Source organism: Entelurus aequoreus, linkage group LG07 (genome assembly GCF_033978785.1).
Source record: "Entelurus aequoreus isolate RoL-2023_Sb linkage group LG07, RoL_Eaeq_v1.1, whole genome shotgun sequence".
Taxonomy (NCBI): Eukaryota; Metazoa; Chordata; class Actinopteri; order Syngnathiformes; family Syngnathidae; genus Entelurus; species Entelurus aequoreus.
The window spans coordinates 81,398,976-81,415,711 of NC_084737.1; the positions used below are offsets into that span (position 1 = coordinate 81,398,976).

Consider the following 16,736-nt stretch of genomic DNA (forward strand, 5'->3'; position numbering starts at 1 on the left):
TCTGGCATGGAATGTGATTTCCAATTAATTTTGGATATCTGTTGATCTTAATACAGCAACTTTACCGCCATATTGGGGGCAATGAGAGTAAATCAGGTCAATGACCATGAATTGAGCATCGAACTAAATATAGCACAGCATTTTTTCTATATGACCCTGTGGAAGGGGCGTGGTCCACGCGTCGCCTGCGGGCGGGGCATGTGCAGGAGCCGGCTGTGAAGCGGATGACAGGTGAGTGGATATCTCAGCTAGAACGAGTTATCTAATCACCTGTCTCTTTATTAGCAGCGTCGGAGAGTATGAGGGGGGTCTGACGGGGAGTGGACGCACGAGACACAGACTGCTGAAAAGCACAGGAAGAGGACTGAGAAAGGAAAACTATTTATGTGCTGAACAAGAAAAATAAAAAAGACTTGTAAATCCTCAGCCAAAGGGTGTCACGTGGTGATTGGTCCAAGAAAGAACCCAACGACAAGGAAGAGTCGTTCGCAATTGGCGCCCAACCAGGTTTGGACCAAAGAGAAAAATGTCAGCTCCAACTCCCCTGGAGGCACTTGGGCGAGTGCTGGCGGAAGTGTCGGCGGCGAGTCGGCAGCAGCTGGAGGCCTCCCGGCAACAAACCACCATCCTGCAGGCGCTGATGAGTAGGGTGGGAGGGAAAGCGCACACATCCATGCAGCGCATGTCGGAAGCAGAAGACCCCCAGGCATACATAGACATTTTTGAGGCCACGGCGGTGGCATGCGACTGGCCTGAAGAAGAGTGGGGGATAAGGCTGCTGCCGCTCTTGGCGGGGGAGGAGCAGCGGGTGGCGCTGAGCCTGCCGGCGGCCGCCAGAGTCCAATTTGCGGATCTCTGAGATATATATATATATATATATATATATATATATATATATATATATATATATATATATATATATATATATATATATATATATATATATATATATATATATAATTATATATACATACATATATATATATATATATATATATATATATATATAGATATATATATATATATATATATATATATATATATATATATATATATATATATATATATATATATATATATATCTATATATATATATATATATATATATATATATATCTATATATATATATATACAATATATATATATATATATATATATATATATATAGATATATATATATATATATATATAAATATATATATATATCAGTGACGTGCAGTCAGGGGAGGCAGGTGAGGCGGGGCCTCACGTGCCATCATGGAAAGAAAAAAAATGTAAAAAGAAAAAAAAATCATTAAATTGTTATATGTATCCAGTGATTATACTATAAAGTTATTTTCCATTTAACTTCACCAGTTTTAAATTATTGTTATTCAAAATCGCTGAATTTTCACATTTGCCGTTGAAATAGTGAGAAGAGACGGTGCGGTGATCAGCAGCCAGTTGAGGCACGTCACTGACTTGAGCCTCACCATGGATTGCGCAATGACTGGGCTAACTGCTGGCCTGCTGTGCAGTGAGAGCGTATTGCTATATGAATTATATTATACATTTCCATAGTTGAGTTAGCTGAGGTATATAATGTACAGTGTATTTTGTCAACAACTGCATGTGTGTAAGTATTTCTTGTGCTGAGCAATCATAAAATGGCTGCGAAGACGCACTGGCTGAGGCTCGCAGTAATCCCGCCTCCTGGTGGTAGAGAATGCACCCCTGCCGTAGAATGCGGTATGTATGTATTTTAAGTAAATGTGTGTGTATTGTAAGTACAGGTGTGTGTATTGTAAGTACAGGTGTGCGTATTGTAAGTACAAGTGTGTGTATTGTAAGTACAGGTGTGTGTATAAGTACATGTGTGTGTATTTTAAGTACAGGTGTGTGTGCTTACCGACAACATGGAGGTAGGCGTTGATGAGAAGGGCGCCATGTTTGTTGGCGGCCTCACACTGATACACGGCCGTGTCTTGCAGCTCCACGTCCAGCAGCTTCAAGACGCCGTCCAAGACGCTGCGGCGAGGGTCTGCATCCACCTCTGTGGGACACATCAGGACTTCAGAGCGAGCATGACAGTTTCAGACTTCAGAGCATCCACCTCTGTGGGACACATCAGGACTTCAGAGCGAGCATGACAGTTTCAGACTTCAGAGCATCCACCTCTGTGGGACACATCAGGACTTCAGAGCGAGCATGACAGTTTCAGACTTCAGAGCATCCACCTCTGTGGGACACATCAGGACTTCAGAGCGAGCATGACAGTTTCAGACTTCAGAGCATCCACCTTTGTGGGACACATCAGGATTTCAGAGCGAGCATGACAGTTTCAGACTTCAGAGCATCGACCTCTGTGGGACACATCAGGACTTCAGAGCGAGCATGACAGTTTCAGACTTCAGAGCATCCACCTCTGTGGGACACATCAGGACTTCAGAGCGAGCATGACAGTTTCAGACTTCAGAGCATCCACCTCTGTGGGACACATCAGGACTTCAGAGCGAGCATGACAGTTTCAGACTTCAGAGCATCCACCTCTGTGGCACACATCAGGACTTCAGAGCGAGCATGACAGTTTCAGACTTCAGAGCATCCACCTTTGTGGACACATCAGGATTTCAGAGCGAGCATGACAGTTTCAGACTTCAGAGCATCGATCTCTGTGGGACACATCAGGACTTCAGAGCGAGCATGACAGTTTCAGACTTCAGAGCATCCACCTCTGTGGGACACATCAGGACTTCAGAGCGAGCATGACAGTTTCAGACTTCAGAGCATCCACCTCTGTGGGACACATCAGGACTTCAGAGCGAGCATGACAGTTTCAGACTTCAGAGCATCCACCTCTGTGGGACACATCAGGACTTCAGAGCGAGCATCACAGTTTCAGACTTCAGAGCATCCACCTCTGTGGGACACATCAGGACTTCAGAGGGAGCATGACAGTTTCAGACTTCAGAGCATCCACCTCTGTGGGACACATCAGGACTTCAGAGCGAGCATGACAGTTTCACACTTCAGAGCATCCACCTTTGTGGGACACATCAGGATTTCAGAGCGAGCATGACAGTTTCAGACTTCAGAGCATCGACCTCTGTGGGACACATCAGGACTTCAGAGCGAGCATGACAGTTTCAGACTTCAGAGCATCCACCTCTGTGGGACACATCAGGACTTCAGAGCGAGCATGACAGTTTCAGACTTCAGAGCATCCACCTCTGTGGGACACATCAGGACTTCAGAGCGAGCATGACAGTTTCAGACTTCAGAGCATCCACCTCTGTGGCACACATCAGGACTTCAGAGCGAGCATGACAGTTTCAGACTTCAGAGCATCCACCTTTGTGGACACATCAGGATTTCAGAGCGAGCATGACAGTTTCAGACTTCAGAGCATCGATCTCTGTGGGACACATCAGGACTTCAGAGCGAGCATGACAGTTTCAGACTTCAGAGCATCCACCTCTGTGGGACACATCAGGACTTCAGAGCGAGCATGACAGTTTCAGACTTCAGAGCATCCACCTCTGTGGGACACATCAGGACTTCAGAGCGAGCATGACAGTTTCAGACTTCAGAGCATCCACCTCTGTGGGACACATCAGGACTTCAGAGCGAGCATCACAGTTTCAGACTTCAGAGCATCCACCTCTGTGGGACACATCAGGACTTCAGAGGGAGCATGACAGTTTCAGACTTCAGAGCATCCACCTCTGTGGGACACATCAGGACTTCAGAGCGAGCATGACAGTTTCACACTTCAGAGCATCCACCTCTGTGGGACACATCAGGACTTCAGAGCGAGCATGACAGTTTCAGACTTCAGAGCATCCACCTCTGTGGGACACATCAGGACTTCAAAGCGAGCATAACAGTTTCAGACTTCAGAGCATCCACCTATGTGGGACACATCAGGACTTCAGAGCGAGCATGACAGTTTCACACTTCAGAGCATCCACCTCTGTGGGACACATCAGGACTTCAGAGCGAGCATGACAGTTTCAGACTTCAGAGCATCCACTTCTGTGGGACACATCAGGACTTCAGAGCGAGCACGACAGTTTCAGACTTCAGAGCATCCACTTCTGTGGGACACATCAGGACTTCAGAGCGAGCACGACGGTTTCAGACTTCAGAGCATCCACCTCTGTGGGACACATCAGGACTTCAGAGCGAGCATGACGGTTTCAGACTTCAGAGCATCTACTTCTGTGGGACACATCAGGACTTCAGAGCGAGCATGACAGTTTCAGACTTCAGAGCATCCACCTCTGTGGGACACATCAGGACTTCAGAGCGAGCATGACAGTTTCAGACTTCAGAGCATCCACCTCTGTGGGACACATCAGGACTTTAGAGCGAGCATAACAGTTTGGAAGTGGGTGTGTATACCTGAGAGCGGCTGGCCGTTGATTCTCCAGGTGATATTGGGAGTCGGGATGCCTTCAGCCAGACAGTCCAGTCTGACGGTTTCTCCAGGAGCGTAGCGCAGGTTCTGAGGCTCCTTGACCCAGTAAGGAGCAGCTTAGGCATGAAAGAAAAGTTTTTAGCGTGGACACCTGGAGGAGACGCTGACGGAAGCAGAGACCCACCTTCCACAGTCACGGTGAAGGAGTGCGTGGTGGAGCCGTGGGCGTTGAACGCCCGGCACTCGTACTCGCCGTCAACGCTCTGGCTGATGCTGTCGAAAACGAGCCAGCGGTTGTGGTTTGCCCCATGGCCGTTGCTCTCGTCCAGGTTGCCGTCCTTCTTGGTCCACTCCACCTTTGGAGTCGGGCTGAAGGAAGAAGAAGAAGAAGGTCAACTGCCGGACTTTGAGCAGAAACTGGACGGGCAAGGAGGTTTCTTACAGGCCTTCAGGGATGCATTCCAAGGTGAGACTTTTGCCCCTGAGCGCTACAACCGAGGAGTGGGGGCCGGTGGGGTGCAAGAGTTGAGGCGGCTTTCCCATAGAGATATCGTTATCTGGAGAACATACCCATATTTGATGATGGATCACACTTCTTTTCTTTAAGCAGGCTCTGTCACTTCATGCTCAAACACTAGATAGGACAGCTCCAGCCAAAGCTGTCCTACATAGTCTGACACCTCTCATACGAAGGACAGCCCTAGTCTGTGCTGTCTAGAGCTGCCCTATCTAGTATTGATGGGACAGCTCTAGACAACGCAGTCTGATGCCTGTCATCTGAGAAGACTAGATAGGACCGCTCTAGACAGCAGATATAACCGTCTGTGAGCATGAACCGACAAATCATGCTCTGATGAGAGGCGTCCAAACTAGATAGGACACCTCTTGTCTGTGCCGTCTGAAACTGCCCTACCTTGTGTTTAGCATGAACTGATGACGAGGCGCCAAGGCTAGATAGAAAAACTTTAGACAATGCAGACTAGAGCTGTCCTATATAGTGTTTGAGCATGAACTGATGCTGAGACAGCTTTAGAGAAAATTGTCTAGAGCTGTCTTATCTAGTCCTGATGCCTCTCACTCGAAAATACTAGCTAAGACAGCATTAGACAGTGTTGTCTAAGACTAGTCTTCTCAGATGAGAGGCACCAAGACTAGAAAGGAGGGCTCAAGTCTGTGTTGTCTAGAGCTGACCCATCTGGTCTTGGTCCTTCTCTCAGATGAGAACTGTCCTATTCGGCGTTTGAGCATGAACTGATGAAGCCTGCTCAGATAAGAGGCGGCCAAGACTAGCAAGGACAGCACTAGACAGGAGATAGAGCTGTGTGTGTGTGTGTGTGTGTGTGTGTGTGTGTGTGTGTGTGTGTGTGTGTGTGTGTGTGTGTGTGTGTGTGTGTGTGTGTGTGTGTGTGTGTGTGTACTCACTGGGCTTGACAGTGAGGGAGATGATGGTGTCAGGCAGCATGTGTGTGTGTGTGTGTGTGTGTGTGTGTGTGTGTGTGTGTGTGTGTGTGTGTGTGTGTGTCTGTGTGTACTCACTGGGCTTGACAGTGAGGGAGATGATGGTGTCAGGCAGCATAGTTCTGGCTGCAGAGTACTGAGCGTTGCAGACATAATCGTCTCTGCTGTCGCTCCTCAGCAGGTTGGAGAAGTACAAGTTTCCAGTGAGGCCGACCATCACTCTGTCACTCTGATTGATGTGCACCATCTCTGGGGGGCGTTCACAGGACACATTAGGAACATTGCTCTCACACACACACACACACGCACACACACATGCACACACACACACACGTGCACACACACACGCACACACACACGCACACACACGTGCACACGCACACACACACACATATAAACACACACACACGATCACACACATCGATATGGAGGGTGTACATTTGAAAGAAGTGAGTTATGGTCAACTATTGAACAAGCAGTAATAAATATGACAGCATAAAGAGATAAGAACATTAAATATACAAATATTAGTAATACTTACATGTAAATCAATGTTTCCCATTTGGTGTGTTGCGAATAATAATTGTATTGTATTTTATTTTTTAACCTTTATGTTATGATTTGATGTTGGCCGCTGAATTAAAACAATAAATAGGCAGATTTGGAAAAGCTGATCCAAATAGAAGACAAATGGAACAAAATAAAATGAATGAATAAATATTTCAATAATTACTTTGATGTGTGTTGAGTAAACTGTAATTGGAATTAAATATATTAATGTATAAATAATTATGTAATCAATTCTATTCATTGTAAAATGACATGTAATCATTGAGTAATAACAGATTGTATTATTTCATGGTTTAATTAAATATTGATGTTATTTGATGATTTAATGACAACTATTTAATGAAACATTGAAGTCATTTTTTTCAAAGATTTTATTTTTGTCTTCTCCATACCAAAATGACGTAGCATGTTTTATTCTTGAAACAACGTTGTCTTGTTTCAGTTACTGTGCTGTCATGACCATGCCTGTCCACTGGGGGGGGGGGGGGGGGGGCACCTTCTGCTGTCATGACAATGCCAGTCCACTGGGGGGTGCACCTTCTGCTGTCATGACCATGCCAGTCCACTGGGGGGGGCACCTTCTGCTGTCATGACCATGCCAGTCCACTGGGGGGGGCGCACCTTCTGCTGTCATGACCATGCCTGTCCACTGGGGGGGGGCACCTTCTGCTGTCATGACAATGCCAGTCCACTGGGGGGGCACCTTCTGCTGTCATGACCATGCCAGTCCACTGGGGGGTGCACCTTCTGCTGTCATGACCATGCCAGTCCACTGGGGGGGGTGCACCTTCTGCTGTCATGACCATGCCAGTCCACTGGGGGGGGGGGGGGGGGGGGGGCACCTTCTGCTGTCATGACCATGCCAGTCCACTGGGGGGCGCACCTTCTGCTGTCATGACCATGCCAGTCCACTGATTGGGCACACCTTCTGCTGTCATGACAATGCCAGTCCACTGGGGGGTGCACCTTCTGCTGTCATGACAATGCCAGTCCACTGGGGGGGGGGGGCACCTTCTGCTGTCATGACCATGCCAGTCCACTGGGGGGGCGCACCTTCTGCTGTCATGACAATGCCAGTCCACTGGGGGCGCACCTTCTGCTGTCATGACAATGCCAGTCCACTGGGGGCGCACCTTCTGCTGTCATGACAATGCCAGTCCACTGGCAATATCACAATCAAGTTGACTTCATAATGGCCATCACCACCAGGTGAGTGTCACATGACATCAAGTTGACTTCATCACCACCAGGTGAGTGTCACATGACATCAAGTTGACTTCATCACCACCAGGTGAGTGTCACATGACATCAAGTTGACTTAATCAGTCAGTGAGTCCTGCACTCATTAGTGGGAGTGGACAAGTCCTGCATTCATTAGTGGGAGTGGACAAGTCCTGCATTCATTAGTGGGAGTGGACAAGTCCTGCACTCATTAGTGGGAGTGGACAAGTCCTGCACTCATTAGTGGGAGTGGACAAGTCCTGCATTCATTAGTGGGAGTGGACAAGTCCTGCAGTGCAGCAAGTTTCAAGTACTATAATATATCATGATCTAGCAGCATATAAGGGCCATACCAATAATATATCATGATCTAGCAGCATATAAGGGCCATACCAATAATATATCATGATCTAGCAGCATATAAGGGCCATACCAATAATATATCATGATCTAGCAGCATATAAGGGCCATACCACTGAGGCCCTGCACCGTCTGTAGATGCTTAGTAGCCCATTTTTGGTACTTCAATATATGCTGTTATAATAATACAATCACTCTTTTTATTGGAAACTTTAAAGATGTGTTGATTATATGTTAAAGAGGTTCATTTAGCCTACTAATGTGTATTTATAAATAGTTGATTTATATAGGCTAGTAAGGTACCTACCTTACGCACACCAGGGGACACCGCCATCCCACCACCTCAGGTGGGATGGAACAATCCATATAACACGTCACAGATGACGTCACACTAACATCACGTGACACCTCTGAGGAAGGCTGCAGAAGCAAGATAGCCGAAACTTGTCAGGTACAAAACTTTACCTTACTAGCCTATATAAATCAACTATTTATAAATGTGTTGATTATAACTTCTTGTGGGGCAGCACGGTGGAACAGGGGTTAGTGCATGTGCCTCACAATATGATTGGTCCTGGGTTGGATCCCCGGGCTCGGGGTCTTTCTGTGGGGAGTTTTCATGTTCTCCCCGTGATTGTGTGGGTTCCCTCCGGCTTCCTCCCACCTCCAAAGACATGCACCTGGGGATAGGCCCCTCCCACCTCCAAAGACATGCACCTGGGGATAGGCCCCTCCCACCTCCAAAGACATGCACCTGGGGATAGGCCCCTCCCACCTCCAAAGACATGCACCTTGGGATAGGCCCCTCCCGCCTCCAAAGACATGCACCTGGGAATAGGCCCCTCCCACCTCGCCTAAACTAAATCATAAACAGAAATATCCGTTGGCGTAACTAAATATCTCCACCATTAAGGATGATGCCCAAAACCGGTTTTCCCGGTTGTTCGATAAGAAAAGAGCCGAGTCCTCGGACTTGAATCCCTTTTTGAGAACCGGTACCCGTTATCGAGACCACTATAGTAAAGAAAAAGAGTTGGTTCTTTATTGGAATCCCCGGGAAGGAATCCCGTCCCGACAAGAAATGCCCTGCGGAACATCACAAGAAATGACGTCACGTAGCTCAGTCATTAGGCGCAGATAGGAAAGCAGGAAAAACAATGGACCGGAAAAAGCGCTCTAAGGCATGGCTTCATTTCACCAAAAAAACGAGGAAGCGGCAATATGCAATTATTGCCAGGCTTCGCTCTCGTGTAAGCGGGGGAAGCACAACAAGCGCGTCGTGTCTTCGAAGCAGCGGCAGAGACGACCAAGAACGCCCCTCTTCTTCTGCCAGCTGCCCCAGTCCCAGCTACAGTGGCGGTGACGCCCCTCTTCTTCTGCCAGCTGCCCCAGTCCCAGCTACAGTGGCGGTGACGCCCCTCTTCCTCTGCCAGCTGCCCCAGTCCCAGCTACAGTGGCGGTGACGCCCCTCTTCTTCTGCCAGCTGCCCCAGTCCCAGCTACAGTGGCGGTGACGCCCCTCTTCTTCTGCCAGCTGCCCCAGTCCCAGCTACAGTGGCCGTGACGCCCCTCTTCTTCTGCCAGCTGCCCCAGTCCCAGCTACAGTGGCCGTGACGCCCCTCTTCTTCTGCCAGCTGCCCCAGTCCCAGCTACAGTGGCGGTGACGCCCTTCTTCTTCTGCCAGCTTCCCCAGTCCCAGCTACAGTGGCGGTGACGCCCCTCTTCTTCTGCCAGCTTCCCCAGTCCCAGCTACAGTGGCGGTGACGCCCCTCTTCTTCTGCCAGCTTCCCCAGTCCCAGCTACAGTGGCGGTGACGCCGGTGAGTAACTAACGTTAACTGTTGCCGGTTCATTTCCATATCTGCTCACTTGTAGTAACGTTACTTCTTATGTCAACCAGGACTGCAGTAATGTTAGCTAGACTAACGTTACCTAAGCATGGTCAGCGGCTAACGTTAGCCTTTTTGTATGTGTCTGATAACGTTAACGGTATCTTGTAGCCTACACCACGACACCAGTATCTTGTAGCCTACACCACGACACCAGTATCTTGTAGCCTACACCACGACACCAGTATCTTGTAGCCTACACCACGACACCAGTATCTTGTAGCCTACACCACGACAGAGTTTGCAGGTCTGTCTAATAAACTAGTGCTTCTTTAGTTCTTTAGTTGATTTGGAACATGAACACACTTACAGTATAAAACATCACACTATTTAGTTGATATGGAACATGAACACACTTACAGTATAATACATCACACTATTTAGTTGATATGGAACATGAACACACTTACAGTATAATACATCACACTATTTAGTTGATATGGAACATGAACACACTTACAGTATAAAACATCACACTATTTAGTTGATATGGAACATGAACACACTTACAGTATAATACATCACACTATTTAGTTGATATGGAACATGAACACACTTACAGTATAATACATCACACTATTTAGTTGATATGGAACATGAACACACTTACAGTATAATACATCACACTATTTAGTTGATATGGAACATGAACACACTTACAGTATAATACATCACACTATTTAGTTTATTTGGAACATGAACACACTTACAGTATAATACATCACACTATTTAGTTGATATGGAACATGAACACACTTACAGTATAATACATCACACTATTTAGTTGATATGGAACATGAACACACTTACAGTATAATACATCACACTATTTAGTTGATATGGAACATGAACACACTTACAGTATAATACATCACACTATTTAGTTGATTTGGAACATGAACACACTTACAGTATAATACATCACACTATTTAGTTGATATGGAACATGAACACACTTACAGTATAATACATCACACTATTTAGTTGATATGGAACATGAACACACTTACAGTATAAAACATCACACTATTTAGTTGATATGGAACATGAACACACTTACAGTATAAAACATCACACTATTTAGTTGATATGGAACATGAACACACTTACAGTATAATACATCACACTATTTAGTTGATATGGAACATGAACACACTTACAGTATAATACATCACACTATTTAGTTGATATGGAACATGAACACACTTACAGTATAATACATCACACTATTTAGTTGATATGGAACATGAACACACTTACAGTATAAAACATCACACTATTTAGTTGATATGGAACATGAACACACTTACAGTATAAAACATCACACTATTTAGTTGATATGGAACATGAACACACTTACAGTATAATACATCACACTATTTAGTTGATATGGAACATGAACACACTTACAGTATAAAACATCACACTATTTAGTTGATATGGAACATGAACACACTTACAGTATAATACATCACACTATTTAGTTGATATGGAACATGAACACACTTACAGTATAATACATCACACTATTTAGTTGATATGGAACATGAACACACTTACAGTATAAAACATCACACTATTTAGTTGATATGGAACATGAACACACTTACAGTATAATACATCACACTATTTAGTTGATATGGAACATGAACACACTTACAGTATAATACATCACACTATTTAGTTGATATGGAACATGAACACACTTACAGTATAAAACATCACACTATTTAGTTGATTTGGAACATGAACACACTTACAGTATAAAACATCACACTATTTAGTTGATATGGAACATGAACACACTTACAGTATAAAACATCACACTATTTAGTTGATATGGAACATGAACACACTTACAGTATAATACATCACACTATTTAGTTGATATGGAACATGAACACACTTACAGTATAATACATCACACTATTTAGTTGATATGGAACATGAACACACTTACAGTATAATACATCACACTATTTAGTTGATATGGAACATGAACACACTTACAGTATAATACATCACACTATTTAGTTGATATGGAACATGAACACACTTACAGTATAAAACATCACACTATTTAGTTGATTTGGAACATGAACACACTTACAGTATAAAACATCACACTATTTAGTTGATATGGAACATGAACACACTTACAGTATAATACATCACACTATTTAGTTGATATGGAACATGAACACACTTACAGTATAAAACATCACACTATTTAGTTGATATGGAACATGAACACACTTACAGTATAATACATCACACTATTTAGTTGATATGGAACATGAACACACTTACAGTATAATACATCACACTATTTAGTTGATATGGAACATGAACACACTTACAGTATAATACATCACACTAGTTAGTTGATATGGAACATGAACACACTTATAGTATAAAACATCTCACTATTTAGTTGATATGGAACATGAACACACTTACAGTATAAAACATCACACTATTTAGTTGATATGGAACATGAACACACTTACAGTATAATACATCACACTATTTAGTTGATATGGAACATGAACACACTTACAGTATAAAACATCACACTATTTAGTTGATATGGAACATGAACACACTTACAGTATAAAACATCACACTATTTAGTTGATATGGAACATGAACACACTTACAGTATAAAACATCACACTATTTAGTTGATATGGAACATGAACACACTTACAGTATAAAACATCACACTATTTAGTTGATATGGAACATGAACACACTTACAGTATAAAACATCACACTATTTAGTTGATATGGAACATGAACACACTTACAGTATAAAACATCACACTATTTAGTTGATATGGAACATGAACACACTTACAGTATAAAACATCACACTATTTAGTTGATATGGAACATGAACACACTTACAGTATAAAACATCACACTATTTAGTTGATATGGAACATGAACACACTTACAGTATAAAACATCACACTTTCATATCATTTCACTTTACAGGAGTAGAAAGAAGTCAAGCTTATTTAATCCTAGCCTTTTCCCACTTCATAGCGTTTACAAATATATACGTCATTTACTGACCTTTTTATAATAAAATATCTTTGAATTAGTTTATACAACAGTTTTGTAATATGTCATGAATTAATTCAGTCATTATTAATATACTGAGATGAAGAATATCTTATATTCAACAAGGTTGAAAGTATTTCACATAATTCTTCTTCTTTGTACTTTGTAAGCACTATTCATGTGAAGAAGCTCTTAAAGTGGATCAGTCTAATTGATCTTTTTTTGTAACACGGCTAACGAATGAATAGAATAGAATAGAATAGAAAGTACTTTATTGATCCAAGCAAGGCATATAAAGACTAAGTGTGAGGTTGTGGGCTGGAACTGAAATATGAGACATTGTTTTCTGCTGTTGTTTGTTTTGGATAGACTCCATTAGGGCTGGGCCAGAAAATGATATCAATATATAAAAAGATATCAATATATATCCAGGTAATCGCTATTTGAAAAAATGCTTTCTCTAATTATTTTTGTCAGAAGAAAGCGGAAGTTGCTAAGCAAGGTTGGTTGTACGAACAAAGTATGAATGATCACTGATTAGTGACATGCTAACAGCCAATCAGCTATCATCTTGTTGTATGAACAAAGTATGAATGATCACTGATTAGTGACATGCTAACAGCCAATCAGCTATCATCTTGTTGTATGAACAAAGTATGAATGATCACTGATTAGTGACATGCTAACAGCCAATCAGCTATCATCTTGTTGTATGAACAAAGTATGAATGATCACTGATTAGTGGGAGGGACATGCTAACAGCCAATCAGCTATCATCTTGTTGTACGAACAAAGTATGAATGATCACTGATTAGTGGGAGGGACATGCTAACAGCCAATCAGCTATCATCTTGTTGTATGAACAAAGTATGAATGATCACTGATTAGCGTCATGCTAACAGCCAATCAGCTATCATCTTGTTGTATGAACAAAGTATGAATGATCACTGATTAGCGTCATGCTAACAGCCAATCAGCTATCATCTTGTTGTATCACTGTTAATTCTTTGCAGTGAGCCAAAATAATGTGTACAAAACAGACAAATGCACCTGGATAGTATGGCAGTTTTTTAGAAGGGACTGTAGTCAGACCAATGTGGTGTGTAAATGATGCAAGGCAAGACCGCTAATACCACACCACTATAGCCGCACTCACCCTTTAGAGCACAGCTGTAATTACCTGGCACTAAACCTTCAGTTCTTCTCAGGTTTCACTTTCACACTATTTTCTTACACTTTATGCAGAATTTCTTACCTGATGTTTGCACCTTCATTTCATTTCTTATTATTGTTATTTTACTATTGTGTTTACCTTGAGGGTCTTATTATTGTTATTTTTCAATTGTGTTTACCATGAGGGTCTTCTTGAGGGTCATTTCTTACTATTGTTATTTTACAATTGTGTTTACCTTGAGGGTCTTCTAGAGGGTCATTTCTTATTATTGTTATTTCACGATTGTGATTACCTTGAGGGTCTTCTAGAGGGTCATTTCTTATTATTGTTATTTCACAATTGTGTTTACCTTGAGGGTCTTATTATTGTTATTTTACAATTGTGTTTACCTTGAGGGTCTTATTATTGTTATTTTACAATTGTGTTTACCTTGAGGGTCTTATTATTGTTATTTTACTATTGTGTTTACCTTGAGGGTCTTCCATGCTTGTGTTGACTTTTCTCTTCCTTCCTGCCTTGACAGCTGAGATGATTATATTCAGAGGGAGGCTACATTTTTTTTACATTTCATATATTTTTCTCATGGTTCTTATTTTCCATAGGTCATAAAGAACATCAATAATTATCGATATTGACGTAAAATCCTTATAAGGTGACACATTTGTTGGCCATGTCAATGTTGTCACAGCAGCACACATGACATGCATGGAAGCTTCCAGACTTGAGCGCCACAAGAAGAACAGAATTGACATAATAATATAACATTAAAAATAATACAATTGACATAATATAATATAACATTAAAAATAATAGAATTGACATAATATAATATAACATTAACAATAATAGAATTGACATAATATAATATAACATTAAAAATAATAGAATTGACATAATATAATATAACATTAGTCCCATTGAGATGCAATCATTCATTGTAGTCGTGGATATTAGGTGAAAGGTGATGATGAAGTGATGAACAATCATAGCTGAAGTGTAAAGTGTGTGTTCATGTGTTCACAATGACTAGCAATCATAGCTGAAGTGTAAAGTGTGTGTTCATGTGTTCACAATGACTAACAATCATAGCTGAAGTGTAAAGTGTGTGTTCATGTGTTCACAAGGACTAACAATCATAGCTGAAGTGTAAAGTGTGTGTTCATGTGTTCACAATGACTAACAATCATAGCTGAAGTGTAAAGTGTGTGTTCATGTGTTCACAATGACTAACAATCATAGCTGAAGTGTAAAGTGTGTGTTCATGTGTTCACAATGACTAACAATCATAGCTGAAGTGTAAAGTGTGTGTTCATGTGTTCACAATGACTAACAATCATAGCTGAAGTGTAAAGTGTGTGTTCATGTGTTCACAAGGACTAACAATCATAGCTGAAGTGTAAAGTGTGTGTTCATGTGTTCACAATGACTAACAATCATAGCTGAAGTGTAAAGTGTGTGTTCATGTGTTCACAATGACTAACAATCATAGCTGAAGTGTAAAGTGTGTGTTCATGTGTTCACAATGACTAACAATCATAGCTGAAGTGTAAAGTGTGTGTTCATGTGTTCACAATGACTAACAATCATAGCTGAAGTGTAAAGTGTGTGTTCATGTGTTCACAATGACTAGCAATCATAGCTGAAGTGTAAAGTGTGTGTTCATGTGTTCACAATGACTAACAATCATAGCTGAAGTGTAAAGTGTGTGTTCATGTGTTCACAAGAACAAAGAAGGAACTCACTCTTGTCCATCCAGTGGATGTGTGTGGTACTGGAGCTGGGCGGGGGTTTGCAGGACAAGATGATGCTCTCACCTTCCAGCGGTCTCTTGAGCAACTTCCACTGCTTCTTCAGCACTGGCTGAGCTGCAAACACAACAGCAGTCAGCAGCTGCAAACACAACAGCAGTCAGCAGCTGCAAACACAACAGCAGTCAGCAGCTGCAAACACAACAGCAGCTGCAAACACAACAGCAGTCAGCAGCTGCAAACACGTCAGCAGCTGCAAACACAACAGCAGTCAGCAGCTGCAAACACAACAGCAGTCAGCAGCTGCAAACACGTCAGCAGCTGCAAACACAACAGCAGTCAGCAGCTGCAAACACAACAGCAGTCAGCAGCTGCAAACACAACAGCAGCTGCAAACACAACAGCAGTCAGCAGCTGCAAACACAACAGCAGCTGCAAACACAACAGAAGTCAGCAGCTGCAAACACAACAGCAGCTGCAAACACAACAGCAGTCAGCAGCTGCAAACACAACAGCAGTCAGCAGCTGCAAACACAACAGCAGTCAGCAGCTGCAAACACAACAGCAGCTGCAAACACAACAGCAGTCAGCAGCTGCAAACACGTCAGCAGCTGCAAACACAACAGCAGTCAGCAGCTGCAAACACAACAGCAGTCAGCAGCTGCAAACACGTCAGCAGCTGCAAACACAACAGCAGTCAGCAGCTGCAAACACAACAGCAGTCAGCAGCTGCAAACACAACAGCAGCTGCAAACACAACAGCAGTCAGCAGCTGCAAACACAACAGCAGCTGCAAACACAACAGAAGTCAGCAGCTGCAAACACAACAGCAGCTGCAAACACAACAGC

General features: G+C 42.8%; 1 protein-coding gene across 4 annotated transcripts in view; it reads right to left on the reverse strand.

Moving 5' to 3' along the window:
- The window catches only part of LOC133654318 (neural cell adhesion molecule L1.1-like), a 124,174-nt gene that overhangs the window by 33,822 nt on the left and 73,616 nt on the right, over window positions 1-16,736 (reverse strand). For all 4 annotated transcript variants that reach the window (XM_062054620.1, XM_062054619.1, XM_062054618.1 and 1 more), the window contains 6 exons: window positions 15,882-16,004; window positions 5,937-6,107; window positions 4,843-4,957; window positions 4,585-4,769; window positions 4,385-4,516; window positions 1,890-2,033 (listed from right to left, as the gene is read on the reverse strand). In XM_062054620.1, the coding sequence (XP_061910604.1) occupies window positions 1,890-2,033; window positions 4,385-4,516; window positions 4,585-4,769; window positions 4,843-4,957; window positions 5,937-6,107; window positions 15,882-16,004 (870 nt within the window). The remainder of the gene's footprint in view (window positions 1-1,889; window positions 2,034-4,384; window positions 4,517-4,584; window positions 4,770-4,842; window positions 4,958-5,936; window positions 6,108-15,881; window positions 16,005-16,736) is intronic.